Source organism: Phascolarctos cinereus, unplaced genomic scaffold (genome assembly GCF_003287225.1).
Source record: "Phascolarctos cinereus isolate Bilbo 61053 unplaced genomic scaffold, phaCin_HiC Scaffold_4;HRSCAF=312, whole genome shotgun sequence".
Classification (NCBI taxonomy): Eukaryota; Metazoa; Chordata; class Mammalia; order Diprotodontia; family Phascolarctidae; genus Phascolarctos; species Phascolarctos cinereus.
Window position 1 is genome coordinate 678,570,242 of NW_027555847.1, and position 27,232 is coordinate 678,597,473.

Here is a 27,232-nt window from a genome sequence, read left to right on the forward strand (position 1 = left end):
TGTTCTTCCTTCTCACTTCCTGACTTTGGTCAAGGACGCCACCATTCCCCATTAGCCAGCTTTCCTGGCCAGCCTAGGCCCCCTCCCAATCAATCTGCTGGCTGTCCATTCTCCCCTCTGCAGCTCTCGCATCCAGCCCCGTCCTTCCATCACATAAAGCCACCCCCCTAGTTTCAGGATCTTATCACCTCCTGCCTAAACCATTTCTGACTTCTCCATTCTCCACACAGCTTCCAAGCTGATATTCCTAAAACTCTGCTCTGAGCATGCCACATCCCTCAAGAAACTCCAGCCGATTCCTATCACCTCTAAGACAAAATAAAAACCAAGGGCATCTAAAGCCCTTGCAGCTGGGCTCTTGCTGCCATCCCAAGCCTACTTCCACATTTTCTTCTCCTCACTCCTGGCCATTCTTCATATATAACATTCTGACTCTAGCCTCCACACCTTTGCACAGGCTAGAATCCCATGGCTAGAATACACCCCAGCTTCCTTCCTGCTCAGCTCAAACTTCATCTCTGGCATGAGGCCTCCTGTCTCCCCAGCTTTTACTTCCCCCTCCCGGAGCTACTTTGAATATATTTATCTTTACTTGTCTGTGGGCAGGATATAAGTATCTGTTTTCATTTTTATCTTTTTATCCTCAATACCTGGTACAGAACATGGAGCACAGTAGGTGCTTCACATGTGCTCATGGATGGGTTTGTGCTGGTTAAACTTGTTGTTCTCAGTAGCCTGCCATTCCATCTTTCAGCTCTGGGCCTTCTCCCCAGGCTGAGAATTCTCTCTCTTTTACCTCTGCCCCCTTGGAATCCCTAGATTCCTTCAGGGCTCAGCTCAGGATCCATCTCCTACATGAAGGCTTTCTCTCTTCTCTCTCTCTCTTTCTTTCTTTCTTTCTTTCTTTCTTTCTTTCTTTCTTTCTTTCTTTCTTTCTTTCTTTCTTTCTTTCTTTCCTTCCTTCCTTCCTTCCTTCCTTCTCTCTCTCTCTCTCTCTCTCTCTCTCTCTCTCTCTCTCTCTCTCTCTCTCTCTCTCTCCTCTGTCTGTCTGTCTCTCTCTCTCTCTCTCTCTCTCTCTCTCTCTCTCTCTCTCTCTCTCTTCAAAAAAAAATTAAGCATGTGCTAAAACTCTGCATGAAGTGCCAGTACAAATAGAAAATTCAGATAGTCCCTGCTCTCAAGGAACTCACATTTATGAGGGTACACAACCCATTGGGCAGTCTGTGGATGCATTTCAGTTGTAGAGGTCCCATAGTTCTTAGGTGGAGCAGTAAAGCAGATACTAATGCCTCTAATGTCATTCAGGAAGCCTTTCATGAACTCCCCAGCCATTATTAGTGATCTTGCCTCCTCCCCAAAAGAAAGCAGCTCTACTTATCTATGCACAGGCTATATGTCCCAGCTGGAATATAAACTCCTAGAGGGTAGCAACTATTTCTTTCTTTCTTTTTTCAGAGGTGGAGGGATCTTTTTAAAAATCTCCACTGTGCCTTGCTAATGAAGCTTTTTTTTTATTAATACAATTTTTAAAAATAATTTTTAAAATTTTAAAATAAACATTTTTAAAAAATTGATTCTTATATTGCCTAAAATTTTTTATTGCTTTCTATCAGAAAGTCATCTCTTATAACAAATACATTTCTTTTCAAAAGAGGAAAAGGTCTCTAGTAAAACCAATCAGCAGACTGAAGAAGTGTGCCTTTCTCAGTGACTTTCCCCACTTTCGGACCCTCACCTCTACAGAGGAGGAGGCGTCTTCTCATATCTCTCTTTTGGGGCCAAGCTTGCTCTTCCTAATTTTGCAACATTGAGTTTCAATTGTTGTGTGACTGTTCTCCTTTCTTATTTACATGGTTACATACACACAGTGTATGCTGTTTTGCAGCTCTGCTCACTTCAGTCAGTAGTCCTCCTTCCTTGTTCATCACCGTTCCTGATTTCTTGAGGCACAGTAAGAGTCCATTGTGTTCTTGTACCATAATTAGTTTAGCCATCCCCCAATCCATGGTATTTACTTTGTTTCCAGTTCTTTGCTACTACAAAAAATATCAAAATATCTTCGTGTGTATGGAGCCTTTCCTTTTGTTGGTGAACCCCCTGGGGATATGCTGAGCAGAAAATGCTTGTTGAATTAATCTGAAGCAGATCTGTCCAGTGACTTAAGACCTTCCCCAAGGCTCTAATTTACTTCTCCAGCCTTATCTCCCCTTCAAAGCTGGGTGCTCCAGACAAAACAAGCTACTCTCTGTCTCCTAGGCTTGTCCTACTACCTTTTGTCTCTGCTTTGACCGATGTTGCAGTCCTCCATATCCGAAATAGATAGCTCCTCATCCTTGCCCCCAAATGCCCAAAGCTCTGCTAAAGCTCCTTCCTTCCAAGCCTACCTTACATGTCACCTCCTTTATGAAGCCTTCTCTAACACCCCCAGGTGAAAGCAATATCCCCCCCTTCAAATTTCTCACGGTGCATGGTCTATATCCCTGCTTTGTACTTAGCTCAGACTCTTTTTAAAATAAAGATGATGTAAAAGAAAATCTTAAGAACTGATGGACTCTGAATACAGATCAAGGCATACCATTTTTTACTTTATTTTTTTTTGCCTGTATTTTCTTTCACAACATGACTAATATGGAAATGTTTTGCATGACTGCACATGTATAACCTATATCAAATTGCTTGCTATCTCAGGGAGGGGAGAGAGGAGGAAGACAGAATTTGGAACTCAAAATTTGAAAAACAAATGTTAAAAACTTTTCACATATAATTGGAAAAAATAAAATATTAAACAAATCTCATTTTACTCTCCTGTGTTGTAGTTATTTGTTCACATTTCCTTTCCCCATTAGATAGTAGGTTCTATGAAAGAAGTGACTGTATGAGAAAAGGGACTGCATTATACTTGTCTTTCTACTCTTAGGGTAGGGGTGGGGAACCTGCAGCCTCGAGGCCACATGTGGCCCTTTAGGTCCTCAAGTGTGGCCCTTTGATTGAAGTCTTTGGGCCACACTTGAGGACCTAGAGGGCTACATGTGGCCTGGAGGCTGCAGGTTCCTTAGCCCATCTTAGGATATAGCACAATGGCTTGCACATAATAGGTGTTTAAAATGACTGACAATGGAATGAGTTGCCTTAAGGATAGTTAATTCATCCTTACCAGAGGTCTATAATCATTTGACAAGAGATATTTTATTGGGATTTCTGTTTCAGGATGGTTGGACTGCATGGTCTTTGAGGACCTTTCCAATTCTAAGAAGCTATGGTTCTGAGTAATTAGGGTGAGGTGTTTTGATTTTTAAAAAATATAACATTATTTTCTGCAAAGGTGTAAAGTGAATCCACCAGAGTATTTACCTTCCTGTAGTATAAAACCTCTTTCATTGAAAATCCTATGTGGACTGGATTTATTTCATTAGAATAAGTCAGCAGATAGAGGAATCAAAGAGTGAGTGGGTTTTCCACATGTGAATGTTCTTTGAGAAGCCAGTTTGAACTGGGAGTGAGAGTTCTGTGCCAGCCAGGAAAAAGGGTGACGCAGAAGGGCTGGGGTATGGGCAGGTGAGATAATTGTAAATAACCCCTAGATTTTTTTTTTAGGTAAATGTTGGGATCAGAAAGCATGAGACAAAGTGAAAAAGCATGCTGAGAGATGACAGATAAAGAAGCCAGGGGAGTCTAACTCAAGGAATCTAACTAGAGGCTGAGAAGCCAGGAAAGAGTCTCCTTTAGGAACAGTCTAAGAGCAGAAGTCCAAGTTTCTCAGTCTTGCATTTAGGGTCTTCCATGATCTGGTCATAAATCAATTTTCCAGCCTTATATTCCACTAATTTAGAAACTCAACTTAAATTTCATGCTCTTCTGAAGTTTTTCATAATTTGCCCCAGCCAGAAAAAAACAAAAGATCCCATTCATCCTCTGAATCTTCCATAACATTTCTTGTGCCACCTTAGGGACTTTATCACATCATGCCTTGTATTATAATGATGTGTGCATACATTGTCCACCTTGACAATGCTGTAAACCTCCTTGAGGGTTGTGACTTTTATATTTGCTATTTTTGTCTCTCCCCAGAATTTAGCATCAGATCTTGCACAGGGCAGATGGTCAATAGATATTTGTTGAATGAATGAATGGATGGATGGACAGAGTCCAAGAAAATGACTGAGTGGCTTTGGAGACTTAGGTATATAGCTGTATACTTGGCAGAAAGGGTAACCAAGGGAACTGAGAAAAAGAGAAGTTGGCCTCAGATATAGCCATGAGGTTGTACCAGGAAGTGGGGGGGGGGTGTGGAGGGCAACATGGTTTAGAGGGAAGAATATGAGAGCAGGAGTCAGGAATATCTGCCATATCTGAGGCCTAATGTGAATGAACTATGTGACTTTGGGGTGGGGGCCCTCAGTTTCCTTATCTGAAAAATGAGTTCCAAAAGATCTGAAAAATGAGTTCCAAAAGTTTTAATATTCTGTGTTCTTCCAGCTCTGACCTTCTGATATTCAATGTTCTCAGGCCCCTTCTAGCTCTGATATTATTTTGTTGAGAAGCTACACAATGCGGTGGGCAGAGTGCTGGACTTGGCAGTTGGGTTTGACTCCCTTCTGACCCAGACTAGCTGCCAGATCTGAAAGAGTTCTTAATCTCATAACCAGTAAAACAGGGACACTACTATCTCTAGTACCACTTAAGAGGGTTATTGAGTGGCTCAAATGAGAAAAATAAATATACAGTGTTATATAATAAAATTCTAAAAAAGACACACACATACATATATAATAGCAGGTATTGTTATTATGTGGTCTTTTTCAGCTCTTAGATCCTGTTTTAAGATCCCTCCCACTCTGACACTTGATAATTCTATGATGATTCTGAACAACTTGCAAAGGCCTTCTCTGTGTGAACCTGCCCCAAGTTCAACAGAATAATGTGAAACTCTATTCCTGTAACTCCCCTAATGTGTTTCCTGTGGTACCCACCCACTATGGTAAAATAGTTTGTGCACTTTTAACAGCTGAGTTAAGTGTGCTGGGCTACAATGGTAGATGGGTGGTAGAGAAATAAAGCAAGGATAAAAGGGTATCATTTCAGGAGAACAGTCCTGAAGAGAGAAACTTTGATTCTCTGGGTGCTAGGAATAGAGAGCCACCTGCGAAATGGCAGGAACATCCAGGGGAGTTTCTGTTTGAGAACTCTCTTGGGCCCTCTTTCATCATAAGAAGTCATTTTACTGGGAACTCCTTTTAACATGTATTAAATTGATGTTTCTGGAAGTGGGCTTCTGGAGCCAGTCAGTCTGGGCATGCGGTGGATTAGAGTAGCACCAATAATACCACTTGGAGCACGGCTCCCCTCCTTCACTGATCCTCACACCACATCACGTGGGAGATACAAGTATTATGTCTACCTTATAAATATGGAAATGGGATCAGCAAGGGCGAGAGGCAATGAAACACAGAATTTTAGAGCCAAAAGAAACTTCACAGATCACCTAGTTCAATTCCCCTTCTCTCATTTTACACATGGGGAAACTGAGGCCAAGAGAGGAGAGGGGACTTGCCAAGATCACAGAGCTAGTCCACTATTCTTTTTATTTCCTCACCCCTGCTCTCCACTCTTGCCTGAGGGGGTTCACTTTAATATGGAGGGCTCCATAGCCACAGATGGGCAAGAAGAGAAGGGAGGGGAATAGTTTGGGCGACAAAGATATTGTTCTAAGTCAAGAATGTGTGGTTGTTACTTGTTATGTGCAACTCCCTTTCATTTAACGTTACAGGAAGATATGAGATAATGCGGAGCAACAATAGGGTTGTTTTAGGACTCTAACCCGTGGAGAACAGACTAGAAATGGCATTCTCACATCCTGTGATTTATGTCCTTCATATTCTGGTTCCTTAGCAGCACTTAGCTGTGCGACTTCATCTAAACCATCTCAACCCTCTGAGCCCAAGTTTTCTCATCTGTAAAATGAGGAGGTTGGATAAATGATTTCTAATGGCTGTTCCCACTCCGTGTGTTAAGACAGTACCTACCTCTGCACGAGGAAGGGGGAAGGGGAAGGGAAGGGGAAGGGGAAGGGGAAAGGGGAAGGGAGAAGGGGAAAGGGGAAGGGCGAAGGGGGAAGGGGCAAGGGGAAGGGGGAAGGGGCAAGGGGTAAGGGGAAGGGGGAAGGGGGAAGGGGGAAGGGAGAAGGGGGAAGGGGGAAGGGAGGAAGGAAGGAAGGAAGGGGGAGAGAGAGGAGAGAGAGAGAGAGAGAGAGAGAGAGAGAGAGAGAGAGAGAGAGAGAGAGAGAGATTTTGAGAGAGTCTAATTGCTACCTGAATGAGCACACTTGAACCACAAAGATGCCGCCAGACCTTAACAATGAGGGATTCAAAGGTGCTGACTTTGGAATCTGGGACCCTGTATTCATAGCCTGGCTGTGCCACTTAAGAAGATGCTTGGATGACTTTGGGCAACTCTTCATGTCTCCTGGACTCAGTTTCCCCATCCATAAAATGAAGTTGTTCTAGGTGGCCTCCAAGCTCCTTTTCAGCTCTAAACATGTAATCTTATAAAGCATAAGGGAGGCTGCTCAAGCTCTCAGCCCTCGGCCATGGCCCGGACTTGCTTGGAATAGCCTTCCCTCTCATTTCTGGCTCTGTAATCCAGGCTTCGGAGGCTCACTTACCATCTGCTCTACAGTCTCACTGCCGCCCACACCTCTCTCCAGCTGTGCATGCTCTCCACAGCCCCACAGAAAGTACTTTGTAAGTACTTTGTATTTATTTATCTGGGTACATGTTATACTCTCAAGGAGAATACCAGCTCCTTCATAGCATGTGTCTTTTGTCTTCATAGCATAAAAGGAACCTAAATGCTGGTTGAATTGAGTATCTCCAAAGAAACACAGGAAATCCACTTTTTAGCAGGATGACTTGTCAAAATGGGGGGAAAAAATGGATCTATTCCAATTAAAATAGGCTAAGTTCAGTTACAAAGACTGTCAGAGCTGGAAGGAACCATAGACTGACTATGTTATATTAGAAATGAGAGAGTCCTTAGAATCTTCTTACTAGACTGTAAAATTCTCAAAGGCCAGGACTATGTCTAATCTTAATCCTGTAAATTCTCCAGGCCTTAGCGCAGCATTCAGCCTACTACAAGCATTAAAAATAAATGCTGATTTAACAGAACAGAGCTGGACTGGACCTTAGAACACAGAATGTCAGAGCTGAAAGAAACCTTCGACATCACTTACTCCAACTCTCTTATATTACAGATATAAAAACTAAGACCAAAAGGTCAACGACCTTGAACTTCAGTTCCTAAAACTTTGTTAAGTGATGCAGAAAGCAGTTTTATCAGTTAGGAAAGCTCTTAGCTTGGCCTAGAAGGACTTGGAAAACAAGACAAGGAGAAAACCTCTAGCAGCTGGCTAAAAAATACCCAGAGGAAGTTCTGTGTTTTAGACTTTACAAGCTAATAATCTTTTTAAAAAAGTCCAAAAGATGCTGAAAGGGAAAAAAAAAAGGCCTAATTTCCCTAAATTCTAAACCGGTTTGCTAAAAACCATTATTTACAAGGCCATTTGAGGCTGGTTCAGAGAAGCTCTCCAGTGGACCTAGGAGAGTTTGGATTCAGTCAAAGGGCTGCACTTGAAGAGCTAGAGCTGGAAGGAACCATGTGGCCTCCGGGCCACCGGTTCTGCACCCTGACCTAGGAGGAACTATGGTTTCCTAAATTCATATCAACATAAGAGGCTGTGGGCAATTAGTTTTGCAGAAGAAGACTGTGGGGGTAGTTAAGGGGAGGTGACCTTGGTCAGCCAAATCCTCAGTCTACTTGATGAAATTACAGGCCATGGGGCTTTGTTAGGAAGTAGGCATCTCCCATGGAGCTCTGGCTCCTAACTGAGGGATCTGCAGATTCTTGGGATGGTGAAGCACCTCATTGGTCCCATCAGCTGGAGGGTAATGGAAAGACCATTAGCTCTGCCTATCAAGGAGAACAGATTTTTACAACCCTCCCTGTGATAAATGTCTCCGCCTACTCTTTTGGGGGTTCTTCTCACCCTAGGACTCTTTTTTCCAGAGTTTTTTCTCTCTTAAAGTTCAAGCAAGGAGGAGAGAGGGTTTTTCTCCCCTCTCCCTACCATTTGCTTGCAGTTGATACACACACACACACACACACACACACACACACACACACACACACACGGAAGCTTGAGTGCTGGCCACCTTCTTCAACTTATGTGTCCTTCCCATCAAGTTGGTGGGACCAGAAAGTCTGAGGCGAATGTGAAGTCTCTGTCATCCCACAAATGGCTTTTTACCTTGTGGGACAATATAATGAGTTTAATGGGATCTTTAACATGTTTTACGTTTGTCCCCATGTACTTATTATTTGTCTTTATGTCTTTTTATTTTTTGAGGCAATTGCAGTTATATGACTTGCCCAGGATCACACAGCTGGTAAAGTGTCTGAAGCTGGATTTGAACTCGGGTCCCCCTGATTCCAGGGTTGGTGTCTTATTCGCTGAGCTACCTAGCTGTCCCAGTCTTTGAGTCTTAAGCATTTTCTGGGGTGGAAAAAAATAAGCAATTGTCTTTCAACCGATATTCCTGTTATACACTGAGTACCTTTGAGAAGGGTCACTCACATTTTGAGGAGACTCCAGATATGTGTCATACCTAAGCCTTGTTTTAGAGAATTCCTCAGAGGCAAGAACATTTTTTTTCATTGTTATTTCAGACAAGGTGGGACCTTGTAAAACAGATTGATATTCTAAACATGGTTTGGGAGAGGAGAGGGAATGTGTATGTAAATACACTGGAGGACGTGTCAGGTGGAAAAATGAGCAGATTTTCCAGTTTGATGTGGCTTTGTTACAGGGCAGATCTCTAGTGAATGAAGAAGAACTCTGGAGCAGGCAGAGCTAACAGTGGAATGAGTCACCTTGGGGTAGGAAATTTCTCAAAATCTCTCCAAGTGTCAGGAAAGTTGTAAGCAGGCCTAGTTTTAGAAAGTATCTGACTAGATAAGGTCGTTTTCAACATTTCCAATCTAAGGAGGATTCTATAATTTCAGAGACACCCCAACCAGGTTAAGGAACAAGATAAAACACTTAAAAACCATTTGAACATGAAGAGTGCCCCAAGATGATCAAAGTCTTTGGGATCTGGGGCAGGACATGAAAGATACCTACGCACGAAAGTTCAGTCTGAGGTACTATAGGGCAGTGAGAGCCATCTCAGTCAGCGTAGCTAGATTTTAGGGCAGCTAAAATGTAAGGGCACGTGAGAATGTCTGGAAGTAGCTAGAATGGATTCTTCCTTCAGGACTGGTAAACAGGAGATATACCCTGGGATTGTATCAGGCTAAGAGACAAACCTCCATCTGAGGGGAGAGGGATCAGGGGCCGCTGTTGTTGACACAGCTGCTAGGGGTGACACAGCTGTTAGGGGTAGGCAAAGTCCATTACAGGAAACACAAAAACCCAACACAGAATGGTAGTGTTTGGTTTACCAAATGCGGCTGTGAGCATGAAAGAGGCTCCTAGGAGAGACTTATGACACCTACCTGGGAAAATCTGTTAAGAATCTCACAGAAGGCAAAAGGACTGAAGTCCTTCAAGAACACAGACGGAGGGTTCAAATGAGAATTCAATTTGACAGGCATTAAATACTTTCCTCACAATAGTCTGGTGAGAGAGGCATGTATTTTCACCATACCCATCCTGCAGATGAGGAAAGAGGCTTGTTTTAAATGCCTTGATCATGGTCACAGCTACTGTCGCAACTGGGATATCAACCTAGGGCCAGTAACTCCAAAGTCTAGACTAGAAGGTTTTCCGTTAGACCTGGAAAGGGCTTGAGAACCCATCTGGCCTAACCCTTTCCCTTTACAGATCAGGAAAATAAGGTCCAAAAAGGGTTAATGAATGATATGCCCCAAACCACATTTCAAGTTAGTGGCAAAACCAGACCTTCAGGACTCCAGATTCTAATCTTGTATTCTTTCCACTAAATGAGTCTGCAAGGAGAAAAGAAAATCACAGTCGTTTAGAAGTTCTGGTGAACTGAGGTTTTATGGTTGTTAGACCTTAATCTTCTCTTATTATCTTGCTGCCAGAATTAAGGAATGTGAGTCTAAAGAATTGTCCTTTTAAGGTACTGGGACATGGGTAGGGATGGGGTCAGAAAACGACACTGAGAATCTGTGCCAACATTTTTTTTTGAGGAGGGGAAGTTATTGGGGGAATGGGTTGAGCAAGAGGAGGGAGGGTACAGACTTGTAATTTCATTGGTGAGGGGGGACCACCAGAGAAGAAGACACCTTTACTACTACAAATCTGTAGTTTATAATCTTAGCAATTGTCCAAGAATCCGGACAGGTTGTGACTTGCCCAGGATAACATAGGCAGTATGTGTCAGAGGCCAAACTGGAACCCAAGGCTTCCTGATTCTGAGGCTTGCCCTCTGTCCACCATACCAGGCTGCCTCTCACCAATGCCACTTCCATTCTAGAAGGAAAACTAGCTGGGACTACCGTGAAATTCAAATCAGAAACTTTAATGAACAGCGCTTGCCCGCGTTCTGGGCAGTCTTCCACCCATCATAGGGCTAGCTTTGGGTGGGGTTGTTCTATTAGACCGTAGACTCTCAGAACCTTAAACGCCATGGTCCCCTTGGAGAACGAAGGACAAACAACAGGCGATCTTGCCCAGCTCCTCCCAAAGGCAATCATCCCCCTCTACACTGTCTTTGACACGCATTCTTCCCCACTCCAACGCACCTTATTCCATTTTGGACAGCTCTGCAAGAAAGTTCTTCCTAGTGCTTCCAACTGCTGATCCTGGTTTTGTTCTCGAGAGCCAGTCAATGCCATCTGCCAGTCTCAGAATTCTGAACTGGATGTCAGAAGTGAAAAGGCCATTGGAGAAGAAGTCAAAGAACCTGGCCTAAAATTCTAGCAGTCAACCAATGACTCTGGGCAAGTCATTCCACTAGTCTGGCCCTCAGTTTCCTCACTTCCTAGAGGGTTGAGCTAAATGATCTCTAAGGTCATTTCTAGCTCTATTTGTCTGTTCCAGCTCCACACACTTCAAATCAGATATTTGTTCCTAGACCTGCTCTCTTTGGTCTATTCAGGCATGACTTAGCCTAGGGGTGGGGAAACTGAGGCTTGAGGCCACATGTGGCCTCAAGCCTCAGTTTCCCCACCCCTGCCCTGGACTATTTCTCCTCTCCCTAACCTCCCTATTACTACCAAGGGCATCACTATTCTCCTAGTCCCCCAGGCGGGCAGCCTCACTGTCATTCATCTTCAACTCCTATCACCCCCCAAATCCTATCATTGTCAAATCCTGTCATTTCTACCTTAACGGCTCTCATTTAGACCCCCTTTTCTCCACAATAATAATATTAACACCAGCTAACGTTATATAGTGTTTACTACACCCTAGTCCATCCTCCCCTCAGCTGTCAAAGTGATCTTCCTAAAACACAGGTTTGACCATACCATGCTGATTCAATAAATTCCAGCGGCTCTCGATCACCTCCAGGATCAAATGTAAGATCCTCTACTTGGCTTTTAAAGCTTGTCATAACTCGAACCCTTCCTACCCTCCTGATCTCACTGCACTGGCCTGGTTGCTGTTCCTTACACAAGACCTCCATTTCCAGACTCCACACCTTTGCCCTGGCTGTCCCACATGCCTAGAATGCTCCCCCTCCTCATTTCCACCTCCTGGTTTCCCCTGGCTTCCTTCAACTTGTAGCTAAAATCCTGCCTTTGGCAAGAAACCTTTCCTGATTCCCCCTTAATTCTAGTGCCTTCCTTCTCGATTGTCCCCAGTTTATTGTTGTTTGTACAAAGTTTTTGTCGTGTGCCCCATAAGACTATTCTGAACTCCATGAGAACAGGGACTATTTTATGCCTTTTTTTAATATCCCTAGCACTTAGCCCAGTGCCTGGCATACAGCAGGTGCTTAATAAATGCAAGTTGACTGATAAAAAGAATAAAAATAGTGTAAAGTAAGACATTATTACGCATTTTTCTCTTTTGCTTTTCCAAAACACAGCAAACTATTGTTCCCATCTGTACTTGGACTACATCTGCTTAAACCTTCTTTGTGATTTTAACAGGACTGACACCTTCATTCACCCAGAACTTCCAGTTTGATGGGCCTGCCTCACTCAGTCTCTGGCCCAAAGAGCACAGAGAGAGGGATGATGGCTTTCCAACGCCCTTACTGATGACTCGATCTAGTGGGAAACATACACAGCCTATCAATCATAACCAATCTGAATTATGTTAAGCATGGTCACAGACTGGCCTACAATTAGGTAAAGATTTTTCAGAAACAACCTTCCAATCTAAATCTCAGCATCTGATTTATTTCACGGCTAAAGAACATAATTCCCATGAATGTCAAACACCTGCATACGAGTATCAGAAGAGAGATATAAATGACAATGATTGGAAAGCTCTTTCCTGGCTTCCTACACAATGTTAAATACTGTTCCCCAGACCTAACACCTGTGGCTCTTCTTGTCTGTATCTGTGGCCTCTTAAAGACTGGAAATAAATGGGGGCAGCTAGGTGGTGCAGTGGATAGAGCACCTGCCCTGAAGTCAGGAGAACCTGAGTTCAAATCTGGCCTCAGACCAAACACTTCACATTTACTAGCTGTGTGACCCTGGGCAAGTCACTTAACCCCAAATGCCTTAAAAAAAAAAGAAAAGACTGGAAATAAATGTAATAAATGGTATAAATGTGAGACTGGCTCATCATAACCACAATTGCATTTGGTCACTAAGTACAGGTCAACTAAAGGCATCCTCCTGGACAATTAGCACTGCTAAGAATTGAGGGGTCGCCCTCAATGATATCAGGCTTCTTGTTGCCATCAATCAGTCAGTCAATCAACATGTTACCTAGTTACTGTGGCAGACAATGAATGCTAAAGAGATTCAAGTAGAAGCTAGGTGACCACGAATACGAGATATCATAATGGAAGGTTCACTCAGTGGGAAAGGAGATGGACCAAATGACTGCTAATGTCCCTTCCAATTCTGAGCCTCTATGTTTCTCTATGATTCTAATTTTCTTGATTCCAATTTTAGATGCTTCTGATAAATATTTACAGTTGCTTCTCTCTCTAATGTTTTACCTAATCCATCTTTTGGATCAGACCAGGGGTGGGGAACTTTCGACCTGAAGGCCACATGTGACCCTCTAGATCCTCAAGTGTGGTCTTTTTTTTTTTAAATAATTATTTTTAGCTTTCAACATTCACTTCCACCAGATATTGGGTTTTAAATTTTCTCCTCCCATTTCTCCCCCCCCACCAAAACGGCATGCAATCTGATATAAGCTCTACTCATACATTCATATTAAGCATATTTTCCCATTAGTCATGATGTAAAGAACAATTAGAACTAACGGGAGGAACCATGAGAATGAAGCAATAAAACAAAACAACAAAGGAAAAGGAGAGCAAATAGTATGCTTCCATCTGCATTCAGACTCCATAGTTTTTTCTCTGGCTGTGGATAGCAATTTCCATAGTGAGTCTTTTGGAGTTGTCTCAGATTCTTGCATTGCTGTGAAAAGCCAAATCTAACTGTGTACAGCATTCTCCTGGTTCTGCTCATTTCACTCAGCATCAGTTCATGTAAGTCTTTTCAGGTTTTTCTGAAGTCCGCCTGCTCATCATTTCTTATAGCACAATAGTATTCCATTACATTCATATACCACAACTTGTTCAGCCATTCCCTAATTGATGGGCATCCCCTCAATTTCCAATTCTTGGCCACCACACAAAGGGCTGCTATAAATATTTTTGTACATGTGAGTCCTTTTCCAATTTTTTGATGTATTTGGGATACAGCTCTAGAAGTGGTATTGCTGGGTAAAGAGTATGCACATTTTTATAGCTATTTGGGCATGGTTCCAAATTGCTCTCCAAAATCATTTCACAACTCCACCAACAATGCATTAGTGTTCCAATTTTCCCACATCTTCTCCAACATTTATCATTGCCCTGTTTTGTCGTTTTAGCTAATCTGATAGGTGTGATGTGGTACCTCAGAGTTGTTTTGATGTGTATTTCTCTAATCAATAGTGATTTAGAACATTTTTTCATATGACTATAGACAGCTTTAGTTTCTTCCTCTGAAAATTGCCTGTTCATATTCTTTGACCATTTATCAACTGGGGAATGACTTGCATTCTTATCAAATTGACTCAGTTCTCTACATATTTTTGAAATGAGGTCTTTATCAGAGACACTGGTTATAAAAATTCTTTCCCAGTTTTCTGCTTCCCTCCTAATCTTGGATGCATTGGCTTTGTTTGTGGAAAATCTTTTCAATTTAATGTTATCAAAATTATCCATTTTGCATTTCATAATGTTCTCTACCTCTTGTTTGATCATAAATTCTTCCCTTCTCCATAGATCTGAAAGGTAAACCATTCCTTGCTCTTCTAGTTTGCTTATAGTATCAGTCTTTATATCTAAATCCTGTACCCATTTTGACTTTATCTTGGTATAGGGTGTAAGATGTTGGTCTATGCCCAGTTTCTGCCATACATTTTTCCAGTTTTCCCAGCAGTTTTTGTTAAATAGTGATTTTTTATCTCAGAAGCTGGAGTCTTTGGATTTATCAAATAGTAGATTAGCATAGTCATTGACTGTTGTGTCTTACATACCTAACCTATTCCACTGATCCACTACTTCTTAGTGGATCTTTTTCTCAGATTTCTATTTCTTAGCCAGTACCAAGTAGTTTTGATGACTGCTGCTTTATAATACAATTTAAGATCTGGCACAGCTAGGCTACCTTCCCTTGCATTTCTTTTCATCAGTTCCCTTGATATCCTAGACTTTTTGTTCTTCCAGATGAATTTTGTTATTGTTTTTTCTAGCTCTATACAATGATTTTTTGGGGGGCAGCTAGGTGGCGCAGTGGATAGAGTGCCAGCCCTGAAGTCAGGAGTACCTGAGTTCAAATCCAGCCTCAGACACATAACACTTACTAGCTGTGTGACTCTGGGCAAGTCACTTAACCCCAACTGCCTCACAAAAGAAAAAAAAAGTTAATAATAATAATTTTTTTTGGAAGTTTGATTGATATGGCACTGAATAAGTAAATTAATTTAGGTAGAATTGTCATTTTTATTAAGTTAGCTTGGCCTACCCATGAGCAACTGATATTTTTCCAATTATTTAGATGTGGCTTTATTTGTGTGAAAAATGTTTTGTAATTGTGTTCATATAGTTCCTGGTTTTGTTTTAGCAGGTAGACTCCCAAATATTTTAATATCTACAGTAATTTAAAGGGAAATTTTCTTTCTATCTCTTGCTGCTGGACTTTGTTAGCAATATATAGAAATGCTGATGATTTGTGTGGATCCTGCAACTTTGCTAAATCTCAAGCGTGGCCCTTTGACTGAATCCTCACCCCTCAAGTTTGGATTCAGTCAAAGGGCCACACTTGAGGACCTAGAGGGCCATGTGGCCTCGAGGCTGCAGGTTCCAGACTCCTACATTACACCTAAAAATTGATGAGCAAAACCATCCCATCCTAATTTCCCTTAAATTCTGTGCTAACATGACTAATACGGAAATACGTTTTGCATGATTTCACATGTATAAATGATATCATATTGCTTGCTTTCTCAATGGGTGGGGTAGGGGCAGGAAGGAAGGACAGAATTTAAAACTCAAATGTAAAAAACAAGTAAAGAATGAATAATTAAATAAATGATAATTGTTAAAACTCTGTACTACTTGGTATTTCTACACACTGTGCCCAGGAATTTCTCTAAAATTAACATTATTTTTTTTTAAAAAACTAAATCATTCTCTCTCATCATTTTTCTCACAGAAAAGCTATGCACGGATAAATGAAAGGAACTAGGAATGTTTATACAGTGGTACAACTAGACACAGTCACAACAAACTAGAGACTTTCAAAGAGTCGTTTGCCCAGGGCCAATAACTGCTGACAATGGATGTCAGGCCAGGGGTAACGAATGTCAACACAGGTGTACTGGAATTTACACAATAGATGTGTTCCTTCAGACTTCTGGGTAAATCAAATCACATTTTCCAATTGACTTGCATTAGAATTTCAGATCTGCTTTTTCTTAACTTATAAGTAGTCTACAACAAAGGGAGGCACTTATCACTATAGGATTTTGGTTCAATAGAAGAAGTTCCTAATTACTGGGTTGTCTGAAAATGAAATTAACTTCCTCCTGAACTGGAGAGTTCCCTCTGACTGTACGTGTACGCATTAAACTACATCCTTGCAATTGCCTCTTCTGCAGGGAATTGTGTGCAGAAGACTCATCTAAGACTCTAGGAGTTGTTCTAGAGCAGAAGTGGGGAACCTTTGATTTTGAGGCCACATGTGGCCTTCTAGGTCCTCGGGTGTGGCCTTTTGACTGAGTCCAAGTTTTACAGAACAAATCCTTTTATTAAGAGGATTTGTTCTGTGAAGCTTGGATTCAGTCAAAGGGCCGCACTTAAGGACCTAGAAGGCCACATGTGGCCTCGAGGCCAAAGGTTCCCCACCTCTGCTCTAGATGACTCCTGAGGATTTTCTGTCAGATTCTATGATTCTAAGTTTCTCTATCTTGCTTCCTAGTAGAAAATATATACAGAACACAATTAAGCATGGAGGGGAGTAGAGGGAGATAAGAGAAAGAGAAAGGAATAGAGCCCACTATTGAAAAGAAATCCTTTTGTGAAACTCAGAACCTTAGATGTACTCTACCCAGGTCAGACTACATTGGGAATAGTGTGTTCAGTTTTGGGTATAGAGTTTTAGAAAGTACATTCACAAACAGGAGGGAAATCACATTCAGAGGAGGAAACCATGGCAATGAGGGTCCTAGAGACCCTGTCACACATCTTATAGGAGTAACAGTTAAAGGAACTGGGAATATTTAGTCTGGAGAAGATGGTGAGTCGGGGTGGGGGTGGGGGGAGAGGAAAGAATCCCAAAATAGCTAGCTTCCAGTATTTCCAGGACTGTGATGTGGAGGAGGGGTCAGAGTCAGACTAATTCTGCTTCGCTTTAGAAGGCAGAACCCAGAGCAATAAGCAGAAACTGTAGAAGTCGATTTTGGGTTTTCAAGGAAAAGCTCTCTGACTATCAGAAGGGTGGAGGGGAGTACTGGGTGGTTCTGGAAACAGAGCTCTTTTCCCTGAGGTCTTACAGCGGAGCCTGGAAGGCCTATAAGGTCCAGTCTGACCCTAAGAGTCTGTGCTTCTGAATTGTGAATAATCCCACTTCAGTGAACCTTTCAAACACTGAATTTTCTTGAACTGGGTGCTGACAAACCTGTAGCTTTTACTTCAGGACAAGCCCATGCAGGCAATAAATTGTGTGTTCAGTTATATGATTTATGGTGGACTGAGGTCATCAAGCAGAAGCAGCGTGACCACTTGCTAGGGATGCTATAGAGGGGATTGCTGCACTCACTGGGGAGAGGACTGAACTAAATTGATCTAGAAGGCCCTTTCAGCTCTATGATTCTCTGGTTCTCTGGCACATGCATGTTTGCAATACTTACAGTGATAACAAGATGAGTATATAAAACAATATACACAGACTCCAACTATGTAAATAAAGACAACATTAAATGACAATAGACCTCAGGTTAAATACAATCTGGCTTTATATCCTCAAGGCCTAGCACACAGTAGGTCTTTAATGAATGCTTGTTGAATAGGAAAAGTTTGTACTTCCTACTTAGAATTAAGGCACACAATTTTAAACAAAAGTATCTTTTTGTCCAAGTTTTTTCTTTTTTTTCTGCAGGGGCGGGTGATGGTGGGAGTATCCTTTCTTTTTGTGTGTTCATGTTAATATTTTCTTGTGAAAACAAAATTTGGTAAAGCAAAAAGATTAGTAATTGACTTGAGGCAGTGACCAACAGCCATCATTAATGACTAGCTGGTGCTTTGGGATTCAGTTCTCTGATAGCAAAGGCTTGCTCTATCGGTCGGTATCTGTACCACGTCAAGATTCACTGTTTGTTAGAAATGGACTCCTAGTGCCTGTCTAGCTCATCTCCCCAACAGGGATCTAGGTTCACCCCCTCCTATGTTTTTCTAACCTGAAGGGGAGATTTAAAATTTGATGCATTGCTAGACTGTCCTATAAATAGAATCTGAATGTTGGAAAAGAAGCTGATGTAGCCTGAAAACCAGAGATAGCTTTGGGGAATTCTCTCCATCCTTCTCAGAGAGTAGAGAAAGATTATACTTGGAGTTAAACCCAACTGAACTAAATCCCCAGACTCAGCTCTGCTTCTAACCCACTGTGTGCCCTTGGGTGAAACGGTTACCCTGTCTGCAGAATGAGGGAGCTGGGCTAACGTATTCTAAGATCACTGTTTTAACTCTAACATGTTACGATTTTAAAATTCCACTTTCAAAACCCCTGACCAGGCAGCAACGTGCCTCGCCTTTATACTTCTGCTGAGATATAATTAAGAATAAATCTTGTCATTCCCTCAGCGTATTCTATAAAGTGCAATTTTGCTAATTCAAAATCAAAATAACATTTTACCAAACAGTGTGCACACGCACTGCTATTCAGGAGTGAAAAGAAGTTCTCTGGCCCCCAGACAACTTATTGTCTACTGCCTTGTATACCTGACAAATATAGAAAAACGAACATGTCTGACCGATTCCCTGACCCCTCGACAATGGGCCTCTTTGTTAGCCTTTAATATCCTTATCAGGTCTGTCTAGACACCCTGACAGCAATTGTCCCTGGTAATGTCAAAATGCCCTCTGACCCATCTACTCATCATCCGACTCAAGCAGAAACACATCAAGAGGTTGGCCACATGACACAATTAGCTTCACAGTCCACAGGACACACCTGAGTCTACGATGAATTATACATCTTAAGGCAGCATATACATACCCACCCACCATACTGGAGAACTATCAGACCTGGTGTAAACAGGAAATCGTCTGCATGAATAATGCAGCAGCTTGGAGAGCCAAACAGACAAGAGAGGGCCGTCACCCTGAAAACAAGAGGGTCACCCCTCAGTGCCCCAAATGTCCAACAGCCAAATGTGGCCCGTGGGAAAGAGTTCGTTCTTGTGCCACGGCACCAGCTCGCTCCACACACTGAGACGGAGCCCAAGTTGAGCGCTCAGAAAAAAACAAGCACACGTTTGTGACCAAAAGGGATTTCTTCACCACAGAGCAGCCTGTGCCTCAGAAGAGCGGTTTAAGGCAGACGAGTAGAAATCTTCACATTAAAGGCCGAACTTGGCATCAGATCAGAGCACCTGCTCTGTTATTAACGAGCCATGCTAACGTGGGCAGGTTACTTATTTTTGGAGAGTTTTGTCATCTACTAAATGGGGATTTTACTTACTACATCGATCTCATAAGAGCTGTGGTGATTAATAGATGATAAAGTGCCTTACAAATGGTAAAATTGGGTGTGACAGGTACAGAATGAGCAACAAGACTGGGAGTTAGCGGTGCTGGGTTTCAGCTCTGCTGAAATCTACCAGCTTTGTGACCTTGACCACGTCTCTTTATATCTGTGGACCTCAGTCCCCTCCTCTGTAGAATGGGGATGATACAACCGTAGCCTGCTTTACAGGGATCTCATAAAGAAAGCACTTTGTAAATGTTTAACCCCACTTTAAACAAGGGTTATTGTCATGTAAACATAGGTATCACTGCCATCACAGTCGACAACATGAACCGAATCCCTCAAAGCAGGTGCAGAAGATATCTATGGCTGCTCATCAGAGTAACTTTGCACCGACAGAAAGAGAACATGAACTATCAGGCATGGAATGTTTTCTTGGGGAACATATTTGATTCGAAATAAACCATTTGGCTAACGTGTAGACAGTTTGCATTTTGTAAATTCAAACACTGAGAGGAAAACTTAGAAAGGGGAGGGCTAGAGAGATGGGGGTGGGGAGAAGAATTTTATCCTCTGGTTGCAGGATAATAAAAGATGCAATAAACCAGAACTAGCTTAGCCCCAAAGCTAGCAAGGGTTTACAAAGATTGTTTAATTGATTTTTCTTCTATTAAGATGCAGATCACACCGTCTGGGATTCAGAAACTCAGACACACGTCTTTGTGTCCGCGCAGCTCCGTGAGTCCCCTGTCTGAAGCTCGCACAATGCCAGGCGTGCACGTGCTCAGAGACATGCTGTTCCTTTTTGTCTAGGACTCTTGGGACTCGAACCTAGCTAGGAAAAGGCAAATCTCTTCCACGCTGTTTGAACATTTTAGATTTTGGAGTTTGAGATTCTCCTTACCTGAGCGCCAAACTAACCTTGGAGGAAAAAGGGTCACTCAAAGGCCCTCTTGAGAGAGGATTACAAAAGCCAGTGTTTAGGTTGGAAATGGGATATGCAACTTTGATTTTTTAATGAATTACAAACTCTGAGATCTCTCCATAGTCAAGGCCTTTACATGGGAGACAGAAGAAGGGGAATCCCTGATGAGGTCAGGAATAGCATGTTGGGTTTTTTTTTCTCCAGCAAACTTAATGGATATGATTTAAACAACAAGCAGGAAAACATTTGCTCTCTCTCTTTTCTCTCTCACCCAAGCTCAGTACGGTCTTCTCTCATGCCATCCCACTTAACACCTCTTCTCACCCTGAGATGAGAGTTGGCTGCCCAGGCTGACCTTGGGCTAAGGACAGCTGGACTAAACCCCAGCTGGGCAGGAGCCATTCTGCAGTTGTTCTGAGCCGACTAAGCTTGGGTGTGCCCTTCCACATTTCAATGATTCCTCCTCCCCCCCAAGTTGGGCTAAGCTTGGAACCTTAGAAGGGTGCCTTGGCCCCCCAAAGCCACAGGATCAGAGGTGCAAAGGCTCACAGAGGTTAGACAGGGCATGAGTGTGGAATGACTGGGTCAGTCATCTTGGGCCCAGCTTTCACCATATTTCATCTAAACCTAAACTGAACAAAGTTAGGGTACATCTGCATGAAGAACTTCAGTCTGACAAAGGACAGACAGCCCCAAATTCCATTGTAAAGAACAGAAAGTCCTTCCTTAAGATTCTATTTGTGAAGATAAAGATAGAACTTTGTATTTATCCAAGATAGCATGGGCTAATAGCAGAAGGGAGGATGAGGGGTAGATAAACTTTCTTAATTAGATCCCCATGTTCTAGAGATAATGGCTATGAAAAAGCTTCATTCAAAGTCAAGTCTTATACAAAGGCATTATTAATAGGGGGCTGGTGCTATGCTAGACCTGTGCTTTCACTGTAACAGGGAACTCCCAGATGAGGAAATTCCTCTCCCAATGCAGGTCAACATCTTCTCTGTAACTCCTAGTCTTAAAGGGTTGCCTAGAGTAGTGGGGTCAAACTACAAACCAGTGGGGTCAAATAACCAAACAGAAAGGGGGCCTCTAAATGTTGGTTCAGAAAACCACATATTAGGCTAGCATTATCTGTGTTCTATTTGTATTTTTATATAATTTGTTAGATATTTCCCAATTATATTTCAATCTGATTTAAGCACCAATTGGACACCCTCTGGCGAGAGATTAAATAACTTTCCAGGGACATAAGGGACAATACATGTCAGAGGTAGGACTTGAACCCAGGTCTTCCAGGCTCTGAGGCTGGGCTCCCTATCCACTATCCCATACTGCCCCCATTATTTATCATGAATACTGTTATTATTAAGCCCACTTTTTAGGTAAGTTGGTTAAAGTACAAAACTGATTTGGGGAACAATCCTTGTGGAGGCAAAAAGTCTCCCACAGAGATGCCCAAACATTGCAGTTGTCTTGTGGAGAAAGCCCATTCTGAGTAACGAACTCTGCCCGTTTCTGGCTTCGAATGTGGCACACTTCCTGCCCTTGGTGGCACAGCTTCCCACATGCAGAACATGGGCTAATTTCCAAGTGACAAAATCTATAGTAAATGCCCATAGCTAATGGTCGAGATTTAATAAGGAAAATTACAAACTGCACATATGGGATTACAGCTTCTTCCAGGTTCTCTAAATAAATTCTTCACTCTTAGCCAGGGGTGTCTTTCTTTCTTTGCTACATGTTATTTTCAGGTTGAAGGGGGCATATTTGCATAGGCACACAGTATTAGAAAGTATACTATTACCTGAACAGCAATCCAGCTGGCATTAACTGTATGTTCTCCAAACGGGCCAAATCCTGCAAGCAAAGAAGGAGCGTATCATGAGAACGCCATCATTCCCACCCAACCAGCAAGATGCAGTGTACTACATCTTTGTCTACCTTAAAGAGCCCCGGAATACCTGAGCGGGTCAAGGATTCTCTCCCCAGACCAGACTCAACGTGTGCCTACCAAAAAAGATGGCATGAAATAACATAACAATAGAAGAGGATTTTGGAGAACTGAGTCGTAATCAGAATAGAATGTCAAGGTAGGAGGTAGGAGAATGAGCTGAAGACTCAGATCAACAACCTGGGTTCAAATCCTGCCTTACCAACTTCATTATGGTTGCACGGTGAGGACAGGCAAGTCATTTAATTTCGGATTCCATATCAGTAAGATAAGGATAATAACACTTTTACTTCTTACCTCAGAGGGTTGTTGTGGGGAGAGTAATCTGTAAACCTTAAGTGCTATAGAAATGTGAGCTGCCAGTTTTGGCTCTGTAATTAATGAACTTTTCCCTTCCTCTTTCTGAGCCTTTGTTTACACATCTGTAAAATGAAGGGGTCAAACTTGATGACTGCTAAGATCCTTTCCTACCCTAATCATGACTCTATTATAACCAGCTCCCCAAAATGATCAGATTTATCCAAGTCACAAAGCAAATGGAAAAGAACCATACGTTTTCTAAATATACATTCTAAGAATCATGAAATACTATTTGAACTAGCTTCCACTGTTCCTGGTAGCGGAGAAGTCAGCTGCTGTCATAAAAGCAAGCATTTTTTGTCTTCAGAGTCCTGCTTCCTGACTCATCAGCTCAAATAATCTGTGTCTCCACAACAAGTCCACAAAATAACAACACTTCATCATAAGTACGACTCTTTACGGTTCGCACAGATGATTTCATTCTATCCCAACAACAGCTTTTGGAGCAATGTAATGCAAGGGTTAGCATTCCGATTTTACAAAGGAAGAAACGGGATTTTGGAGAGGGAATGCCATCTGCCTAAGGTCACCTGGTTAGTAAGCTGCAGAGTTGAAACTTCTGAGCCCCTTTCTGGGGTTCCCTAGTCCTGTGCTCTTTCCACAGCACCATGCTTCCAAGAAGTCAAGAAAGGGCTCATAGGAGGGACAAGGAAACAGCAGTTGGGTCCCTGACAAACAAACATGAAAGCATGAGGAAAAGTGAACAGGAAGCTGCTGATGGTTCTCCCAGAAGCTACAACCATTTGGTAAAAACCAGAGCCCACATTATGTTCTTTCCTTTTGATGAATAACCAAAGAGAAGTAGCTTTCCAATATAACCATCTTTCTTGTTGATGTCAACATGAATTAAGTTACTGGGATATATTCAAAATTGGGCAGACAAAAGTATCCAGAAGTGACTTGTGAGCATAAAACAACTATCCAGACACCCAAAAATGTTCTAAGCCACAAGGAAAGTATTAATCTTATCAACATAGGAGCAGATAAAGGACTATAGTTATAGAATGTGATTAGTTGAGAGGCCTTAATGGATCATAGGACTTTGTTTTGAAGTCTGATTGATTTTTGAAACTCTCCTGGTACCACCTGCCCTAGCCACAGCAAGAACCCTCTCCTGTAACAAAGAAACACACTGAAGGAAAACAAGTTAGCCCCTGGCATCATGTCTGACATTCTGTTCACCTGCCCCTACCCTTATACCTCCAGAGAGAAAAAAGTGATGCCTCAACAGACCTCTACAGTCAAGACTAGTCAGTGCATTACAAGTAACAGAATTTAGAGTAAGATAAAAAGCCAAATCTAAAGATAATCTAGTCCAATCCCCTTGTCACACAAGTGAAGAAGCTGAGGCCAAACAGGTTAAGTGACTTTCCCAAGGTCACACAGGGAGGGGCAGCTACGATTCAAACCCATGTCCTTTGACTCTACACTGGGCTTTTTTTTTCACTTCACCACTCTAATTATACAGAGGGGCAAAATGACAGTTTTTAATTTTTTTATTTTTGTGTTAGTCATGTTGTAAAGAAGAATTAGAACCAATAGGAGGAACCACAAGAAAGAAGAAACAAAACAGAAGGAAAAAAAAGAGCAAACAGTATGCTTTGATCTGCATTCAAACTCCATAGTTCTTTCTCTGGATGTGGATAGCATTTTCCATCATAAAACCTTTGGGGATGTCTTAGATCCTTGTATTGCTGAGAAGGGTTAAGTCTATCAAAGCTAGTCACTGCACAACGTGGCTGTTACCGTGTTCAATGTTCTCCTGGTTCTGCTCACTTCACTCAGCATCAATCCATACAAGTATTTCCAAGTTAAAATGTGGTTTTGAGAGCTTGTGATTTGCCCTGGCTCACACACAGAGCCAGATTAAGAGCCTAACATTTCATTACCCTGCCATCACTGCTGGATAAATGGGCATATGCCTGGAGAGGACCATCATTTTCAGATTGGGGAATATTTATAATTTGGTCTGGATGTGTGACTTTATATGGAAATACCTGCTGATGAAACTTTATAAACTTTCTCAACACTTCTGTAACCTAGACATTCTTTTTTCTTTTTAAACAGAACTGCCTGGGATGCTGAAAGGTTAAGTGACTAATCTACTGCCACACCAACTATCTATTAAGTGCCAGAGGAAAGGCTTGAATCTCAGGCTTCTGGACTTATTCCTAAGAGGGGCTGGTCCTCTAGCCACTGCCTCTGTTAGTAAAGTGCCTTATGAAGGGAAAAAGTAGACACCTGTTACCTGGGCATTCCCTTAAGACTGGCAACCACTCTATACTAATTTCACTTCATTTTAGGTAAACCAATTCATCCATTTTTTAACTCTGGCACACAAAACACTGTAAGAAAACAAACAAGAAAAAGATTAACAGTCACAAGAAGAAAAACGGTCTTGGGCCATCCCCACAAAAGTTTGTATAAAATCCTTCCAATGAATAAACTCATTTCAGAAGAAAAGAAAAGGAACTTTTAATTATAGGAAAGACAGACAGAATTGGCATTTCTTTCACTGGTAGAATAGTGGCATTCCCTACAGGAAGGCAAGGTGGCAAGGAGAAAGAATCAAGTGGATTTAAAAAAGTCAGAAGATCCAGGTTTGAGTCCTACTTTTGACTTCCTATCTGTAAGTCTGTTGACTCATTTGTAAATAATAGTTGCACTACCTATCTCATCAAATGGTTGTGAGGAAAGTGGTTTGCTACAGAAATGAAGGATTACTACTACAGATGGAGAAGGTCCATTTTTAATTTGCAAACTTCTCAGCAGCACAAGAAAACCAGTAGGTGCATGAGGATGGCCAAAGCCTCATCCCGGTTCATGCGAACTTTTGAAAACCCTCATCCTTTGAGCCTGCACATGGTCTCAGTCAATGCCATCAGATAAACAGCCCAGAACACCCAGAGAGCACCTTAGCATCATCTCCCTGGGGAGATAAGCACGTGATATAAAATAATTAGCAGCTTATCAGGTGCAAAAAACCTTGAAGGCACTGTCCCCTCCCCTTTCCCTCTCTTCCTACTCCCCTCCTCCAACCCCCCCCCAAACCAAACCCATGCATCTTTCTTAACAGAAAAACAAAACCAAAACTGCTTTTATTTTGGGAGGGCACCATTTCACTTTAGTTGAGATAGTATGCTAGACTCAAAACTAAAAAGGAGGGAGCGCCAAATAGGTCAGCCACGACTTTCAAACCTCTCCTACCCAGCCCCACCTCCCATATACCTAGAGGCAGAAAAGTTGTGTGTTTGGCCAGGTGCTTCCCTCTCTCTCTCTCCCATCTGTGAGGCAGGCAGGACCTTTGGCACTGGTGCCCCCCTGTAACGGACAATTCAGGTATGCGCAAGAGTTCACAGTACCTCCCACTTTCTCCCCTGAGTCACTGGTCTTAAACCTAGAGCAACACGTCCTTTCCCCCTCCCCATTCTACGTATCTCAAACACAAATCTCAACTTGGGCAGTGGTTAAAGGAACACTGAACAATTCTCGAGAGGGTTCATCTGTCAACGAGACGCCTTTCCCCCCACAAATCAACTTCTCCTTTTGTACTCTGGGGGACGTGGGGGTGGGGAAAGGCGACTTTCTGACAAGTCCACAGCAGCGGGGCAAGAGCCGGTCACTCCTTCCAAAGGCTGGTCACCACCCCCCCCGCCCCCGTCCGCTCCATTCTGTCACTTAGGGGCTGCTCCCCGGGGCGGGGGGGGGGCGAGGTGAGGTTGCTCCTGACCCTTTCCCTACAGTCGGGTGGTAGGAGGGGGCTATGAGGTTGGAGGGGAGAGTTGCGGTACTTCCATCCCACAACTGCTGAGAAACAGTTCCCTCCTCTCCAAAGCCAGTGAAGGCTGGAGGGGAAGGACAGGGAAGGAACGGATTCAACTTCAAGAAGCCCAAGGGACAGCGATCGGGAGACTGGTCAGGTGTGCCCAGAGCTGTCCCTTCGTTCAGAAGGCGCTCCCCAGGCCAAAACTGCCCCTTCCCCAGCGGGACCATTCTTACCGTCACCACCACTGCCTTCTTCGGCTGCTCCATCGCAGACACTGGCCGCAGCGGCCAACTCCAACGCCGACCCCTGCAGCTGCCGCTGCTGCCTGGGCTCCGCTGCAGTCTTGTCTTAACCCACCCGACCTGCCCCCGCCCCGCCCCGCCCCCTGTGCCCCGCCCCCTGTCCTCCCCTCTCTTCCCCAACCCGGAATGGACGCAGGCGTGCGCGTCCCCTAGACAGAGAACTAGGCATGCGCGTTCTCACCACTTGCTTCCTACGTCCTCGCCTTCCTCCCTCTCGGGGTTATGGGTTCTTTCCCCCATTCTCCACCCACACCCCACCCCCTAAGGCTGTGGGGCGCCTCTCGGGCTGCACCCTTACCAGGGGGAAATTTTACATTTAATTTTACATTTTACAGATGAGCTCTTGCCCCTTCCCCAGGTTATATAGGTAGTAAGTAGAGCCTCCCAGACTCTCACGTAGGGACTTTCCCTCTGATCTAGGGTTCCTTCCCCTCCCGAGGAGGTGGTTTTGGAATACTGAAGCCGCAGAGGAGGAGATAAGAGGCCGACTGCGGGCAGGGCTAGTCCCAAATCATGCGACTCCTGGCACT

At 43.0% G+C, this 27,232-nt stretch overlaps 1 protein-coding gene across 2 annotated transcripts in view; it reads right to left on the bottom strand.

The window, feature by feature from the left end:
- PGPEP1 (pyroglutamyl-peptidase I) overlaps window positions 1-26,757 on the bottom strand; it is a 34,025-nt gene extending 7,268 nt beyond the window's left edge. Inside the window, exons 1-2 of one of the 2 annotated variants that reach the window (XM_078154152.1) lie at window positions 26,633-26,757; window positions 22,128-22,180 (exon numbers count right to left, since the gene is read on the bottom strand). In XM_078154152.1, the coding sequence (XP_078010278.1) occupies window positions 22,128-22,180; window positions 26,633-26,666 (87 nt within the window). In that variant the 5' untranslated portion in view covers window positions 26,667-26,757. Of the gene's footprint in view, window positions 1-10,767; window positions 10,883-22,127; window positions 22,181-26,632 lie in introns of those variants that run through there. The other variant, XM_021008856.2, reaches the window with a different exon arrangement.
- Window positions 26,758-27,232: the final 475 nt, after the last annotated feature.